The sequence below is a fragment of the Aptenodytes forsteri genome, unplaced genomic scaffold, assembly GCF_000699145.1.
Source record: "Aptenodytes forsteri isolate BGI_AS27 unplaced genomic scaffold, ASM69914v1 Scaffold35, whole genome shotgun sequence".
NCBI lineage: Eukaryota > Metazoa > Chordata > Aves > Sphenisciformes > Spheniscidae > Aptenodytes > Aptenodytes forsteri.
Genome location: NW_008795334.1, coordinates 2,763,587 through 2,770,090, shown reverse-complemented (window position 1 = coordinate 2,770,090; position 6,504 = coordinate 2,763,587). Strand labels below are relative to the sequence as shown.

General features: G+C 37.9%; 1 protein-coding gene across 1 annotated transcript in view; it reads left to right on the top strand.

Moving 5' to 3' along the window:
* The window catches only part of FAM114A1 (family with sequence similarity 114 member A1), a 38,952-nt gene that overhangs the window by 18,415 nt on the left and 14,033 nt on the right, over positions 1-6,504 (top strand). The window contains exons 6-7 of the mRNA XM_009280151.2: positions 1,772-1,924; positions 4,176-4,299. Coding sequence (XP_009278426.1) covers positions 1,772-1,924; positions 4,176-4,299 — 277 coding nt within the window. The remainder of the gene's footprint in view (positions 1-1,771; positions 1,925-4,175; positions 4,300-6,504) is intronic.

The following is a 6,504-nucleotide window of genomic DNA, read 5'->3' as shown; positions in this document are numbered from 1 at the left end:
CGGCAGACTTTTTAGCAGGGCCTGTTGCGACAGGGCAAGGGGGAATGGCTTTAAACTAAAGGGGGGTAGATTTAGACTAGACAGAAGGAAGAAATTTTTATGCTGAGGGTGGTGAAGCACTGGCACAGGTTGCCCAGAGAGGTGGTGGATGCCCCATCCCTGGAAACATTCAAGGTCAGGTTGGACGGGGCTTTGAGCAACCTGATTTAGCTGAAGATGTCCCTGCCCATGGCAGGGGGGTTGGACTAGATGACCTTTAGAGGTCCCTTCCAACCCAAACTATTCCATGATTCTATGATTCTATAAACATCACTATACTACTTTCCTGGGAAATGCATAACACTGGAATAGGACATATGTTTCATTAGGAATTAGAGCTGTGAAAGATTATATCTTAATGTCTGTCCAAACTGATGGTACCCTTATACAGTCATGACTCACATTTAAAAGTTCAGAGACATGATAAAAACAGAAGTATAAGTGCTGTCAGTACAAAATTATTTTAGCTCTCCAGACACTGAGAGGAGGGAGGCTGTAGAAATCAATAGACGGTGAAAAATACTTTAATTTTACTACGTTTACTTGCTTGTAGATACGAGTAAGGTTATTTTTCTTTTAATGAGATGTTTCATCTTTAGTGTTGGTCATTGTAAGTGTAAACAGACTGATACTGTTGTAGTAGGCCAAAAGCAAGTAACTCTTGTTAAGGCCCACAGGGTTAAAATGAGTTTCTGAGAATACCTTCCTAAACAATATGCATGAATTCACACATAAAATCTGAGTCAGAAAGTGACATAAATCAGTTCTCATGGGTCACATAACACTTCCTTTTCGGTGATTCGTACATAAAACTTTGTGAGCGATCTTTTGAAGGTGGAGACTGAAAAATCTGCCATCATAAGTCTTTTGTAACAAATGAATAACTGAAGACAATATAGAGATTTTGAATGATGCAATAGTGTAAGTGGCGAGAGTTAACCTGCATTCAGAGACTTATATGTGACTTAAGATGCAGTTCAGATGTATTTACCAGCTTTACTGTAGCAAATTCGTACAAGAGGCCATTCATTCCTGGGAATAGAAGGAAGGAATAGAACCTATTCTATACACTATTCTATCCTTCTTAGACACTAACAGAAGTGTGTAAGAAGATCACTCCAAAATATCCCCAAGTATATGGAGTATAGTTCTGCCCCACCTTTGGTAGAAGTCCTACCTTATTAGGCCAACCTCTTTTGTCAGTCCTGCTGTCACATAAAACTGACTTTAGTATCTGCTAAAAATATTTTATAGGAAATATTTATGTAGGTGCATTATTTATGCAAGTAGGTAGGTAGGTCCTGAAAATAATATTCTTCCCATTTTGTGGTCTGTGGAATGGATTGAAACACTCTTTAAGGCTGTGTATGAAATAGTTCTTTTTATTTTTCTTTCATTGTAATTGGTGGCTCAATTTATTATATGGTATCCATAGCTGCTATTGCTTTTGAGAACATAAGCAAGATTATTTGTTTGTTCATTGTTTTTTTAAAAAAATGGTTAGCAATTACCATTGGGAAAACCACACTTAGACTATTACTAAAATATTTTATTAGAGAAGTTTATCAAAAAAGAAGTTAGATATTTCAGCTCTAAAATTTCAGCTCTGCAGGTGTGATATAGTCCCAAATTTTATTACTACTTCCTAGACAAGCAGAAGCAGAAAGTAATAAAATCTGTTATACCTACAGCACTACCAATAAAACAACAGGAATTATGTATATTTTTGCAGCTGTTGCGAGAAGCTAAAGAAAGAGAAACACAGAGGCGGGCACAGCAAGTTACAGTTGAAAGAACAGCACATTATGGACTACTTTTTGATGAGTTCCAAGGTTTGTCTCATCTTGAAGCTCTGGAAATCCTGTCAAATGAAAGTGAAGCCCAGGTACAGTATGCAGACAGCATAAATCAAAATGGTTGGTAAAGAGTTGTTCATTACATTAATTTCACTCTGCAGGTACACATGAAATGAACAGAAAGTTTTTCATCAGCTTCAGAGAAAGCTGGATTGATCCCACGGGCCAGTCCTGGGCTTCAGGACATTAATCTCAATACACGTAAAATTTAACTGCAAGATTAACTCAAAACAAACAACTTCACAACCGAAAGTTATTTTTGTTAGGACCATCTATCAGCTTGTGACACTGTGCAGATGACTTTTCAGAATTTGCAAGGACGTTGATGTCTTTTGGTTTTGTATCGGGCACTGATACTTACATTCAGGAATTCTAGACCTATTACACCTAGAGGCTAGTGAATTAAAATGAATTCCAGATTACTTATTCAATTCCTAAGTCTTCTCTATTGTGTTAGGTTTTAAACTTACATAAAACTACCCCAAGATATCATTACTGGAAGTACAGAAATGCTCTACGTCTCTCTGAAGAACATGCTAAAGTTACTAAGGCCTATATGATAAATACATTTTTGAATTTCAGCTATCAGTAGATCTCTGACAGTAGATTAATAGAACTTTTTTAGATTCTCAGCAGTGGTATTTTGTACTGAAAAAGTTTTCTGAATAAATTTCTTAAAATACATCTTTTCTTCTTTTTTGTTTTAGTAATTAGCACTCCTTGCCCTCTGAGTTATTTTTAATTAAAAATAACCAACTTATTTTTTTTAAATGTTTTATTTGCTCTAACAAATAAAAGAAGCTTATTTTAGTAATAGCTAGGTACATACTGTCCATGTTGTTTTGCGGTTTTGCACTTATGTCTAAATGCAAAATTATGAATTCAAAACCTACATGTAAGGTTCAAGGGTCTGCTTTTGGAAAAAAAAAGAAACCCGCAAAACAGGAAAGAGAGAAATAGAAAACAAGCTCAGGTTAATTGCATGTGTCAACACTATTTTTCTTTTACTGTTAAATACCACGGGGTAAGGAAGACTTGTGCAGGTTGTTACCATGAGGTTTCTGATGTGCTTCATGTTATGCCCTAGATAACCCCTGGTTTGTAGTCCTACTCACTCCAATAGGATTGAATGCAACTGTCTGGGTGAACAAGTCTGATTCCCTGATATATATTCCAAAAGACTCACAGAACATCTTCCAATTACCGTACACATACACACACACAAAATACTCACTTAACAGTACTGTAAGCTTGAGATCTATACTAACAGCCCAAAAGCCACACTCTGATGGGCCACAGGAGCAGCGCAAGAGAGACTGAAGGCATTGCTAATGTCCTATGTCCTTCTAATAGCAGGGATTTTAAAGTATTTTCAAGCTTTTATTTTAAAAGTTTCCATTAAAAAAAGGTCCCAGTTAATCCTATGAAATGGACAATGCTATAGAGAGGGCCAAAAAGCCCTAGGTAGTCCTTCACAACCTGACTTGGGTCTCCCAACTTTATCTTGCATTGAGCTGGACACATCAAGGAGGAACATAAGAAAATACTGTCTTTTTCCAGTCTCTCACCAAGCCAGTCTGCACATCCATCAAGCAGGCTTAAAAAAAAAACAACCTTGAAACAAACCTAAAAGTGAAATTTTGTATTGAATGGAGAGAAGGCATTTCTCTTGGCTTCCATAGGCAGAGTGCGATCATGGGATTAACACCGCGTACCTGTAGTGCAAACAGTGATTCAAAGAATCTGTTTCCATCCCTCTTAGGCTTGCCACACTATTAGATATACAGGGACTTGCAGATACCCAAGACACCCAAAGATCTGTCAGTATGTTCTTCAGAACAGGTAGACTGGTAGACTGTCAATAATTTTGGTTGCATTTTGAAGGAGGGGAGAGGCTTCTTTTTCTAACTCCTCCCATGAGTGCTCAGACTAAGCATGAATTCTGCCTGTGCTCTTGTTTCCTGCTGTCTTCATCCAAGCAATCCCAAAATGCTTATTAGGATTTGCGATTAAACCACAGTTTTATAATTCAAAACAAATATTCTGGGAGAAGGTAGAGACATGATGATCTTGCAAGGCTGGTGTAATTTTTGTGATACGCAACAAATTTTGTTGATGAGAACTAAAAATGCGTCTACATAAGTTGGAAGGTTAGAGACGAGATTTGAGCATAATGGAAGTTTCCATTTCTTAGCCTATTTTGGTATCAGGCTCAAAATTAGCAATTTAAGAAGAAGGCTCTGTTTTGTTTAGGAATTCCTTCTGTCCTTTCTTTTACAGATTCAGACGTATTTAGCAACACTTGATGGAGAGCAGTTGGAGACTGTGAAAAATGATTTAATTGCCATAAAGGAGATTTTTGTTCCGAAGGAATCAGATGATGAAGTGGTACAGGCACAGAAAGGTAATTAGAAATACAGAGACTTAACCGTATGAACAATTGTTACTTCTGCATATAGTAATTAAAAAAATTACCATCCAAACTATAATTTCTGATATCCTGATACTCTTCATAAGCAAGTCACTAAAATTAATACTCTGAAAGTTCTTGAAGCTGATCAATGCTTATTTTGAATTTATATTGTAATTGAAGTGTGAGATAGAGAAAATATAAGGTAAGGGAGTATTATATTACTTTACTGTATTGTCAGTGAAAGCAAAACAAAAATAAGAATAACCTTTTGGATAACTGAGGTTTTCTGACAGAATCTGTTTATGAAATTGTGTAATCTGAAAGTTTGGGAGTGTTTAGCAATGCTTTTCTGTTTAGCAATTTCATCCTTACTTTGCATCCTCCCTTGCTAGATAGGGAAAAGATTAGAGTATAATAAAGGGACTTAAGAACCCTGAACTTTTTGAAGGAAAGTCACTTTGAAACATAGTGGCAAAGCTGCTTTCTAGGTATTGCTTGGCAAGATGCGGCATGTGGAGCATGAGAAAGAAGTTAAAGTAGCAGAAGCATGCCATAACTATGACATAGTGCACAGCATCAAAGAGAATGGGACCAGCATGGCAGTCCATAGATCAGCTCACAAAAGTTACAATAAAATGGGTGGGCCCTTTGGTTAGGGGCAAAATAGGTGTCTTAAACAGGTCAGGAATTTTGGCATTCCCCAGAACAGGCTGGGAACAGAAGGATAAGAAGTTAGCTTAAAGCCACCATAGTTCATGTCTCCAGGCCTGTGAGATCCATACCAAACCTCTTCTAGCTAATAGAAACAATACCCTTGACCTGACTGAGGACTGGCTCATGCCATTAAACACCATATTGTTGCGTTTCAGAAACACAGAAACATAAAAAGATACTTCTTCCACATCCTCTTGATCTTCTCAGGGGTGCTTTGCCCATAAAACCTACATTTTGCGAGATGATGAGGCATGATTTCTCTAGCCTTCGGAAAAGTTAGAAGAACTGTGTTAACATCCACATGTTCTAACTGGAAAGTCTTTTCTGCTCAGACTGCTCTTCCTAGCAGTGCTTACTAAGTATGCCTGATGTCTCTCACAGGGAGCTTATTGTTTCTTCTTTGGGGGGACAGCGAGTGTTCAGTGTAGTCTTAGTATGGTAGAGGTTTGTGCTGTTTTTTTCCCTTGTTACTTTTTTAAAAAGTGGGTTTGTGAGAAATAGAAGTCAAGAAAGTGTATGACCTGCTTAAAAGTGAGGATACATGAGATGTCTGTTGTTCCTTAATTTCTGTGGGAAATAGTTCCTTGCTTTGAAAGCAGCCCCCAGGAAAAGCTCTGTTCCTTGCACAAAGTGATGTTTCCTCTGTTGATCAGAAGTTCTGTTTCTTCAGTGAAGCACAGCTGCTGATTATGCTCCTTGAAACATTAACTGGCCTTCTAAATAGGCTGGGACCAAAGCAATGTGCACCTTAAAAAAAAAAAAAAAAAAGACAAAATCAGAGTGTGCTGCAGGTTTTCCCCTGCAAAAGCAAATCAGTCAGCAGTGAAACATATCCTCCTCTCTGTGACAGCGGAAATAATAACCACACACATGTTCTCTCCATCTTACAGCTGAATGGGTGTTACTTCAGGCTGCAGTTCAAAATTACTCACGTCCTTTAGTGCAGTCAGGCTGAAGATTTATTAGTTTTTGAACTGCAGATAAATTTCATATATTAGTATTAAGTTGGATAAATTTTAGTTCCACTGAAGCACACCAAAAGAATAGAAAGGTTAATCACTTCTCAAAGTAGCTTTCTGTTAGGGCTGAGCTGACAATTCTGTGGTCAGGCTCCTAACCTGGGACATGTGGCCTTTCCTTCTTTCTTCAGCTTCTCACCCATAATCCGTAGTACATGCAACACTGCATTGAGAGTGCTCTTAACACTGTATAGTGCTTTGACACATCCCCTCTAGACAGTGTCCTAGTCTGGGTACCCTTCACAAAAATATGTTATCTTCATAAAAATCTTATGAGAGTGAGTGAAAGCTTCTTATGATCCTCCTGAGGCAGGAAAAACCAACCTTTTTCCTGAATTTGTTAATGCACAGGATCTTAAGTGTTTGTATTAAGTGCAGCAAATGCATAAAACCTTGTGTCGTGGTTTAACCTCAGTCGGCAACTGAGCACCACACAACCGCTCACTCACTCCCCTCCCCCCCC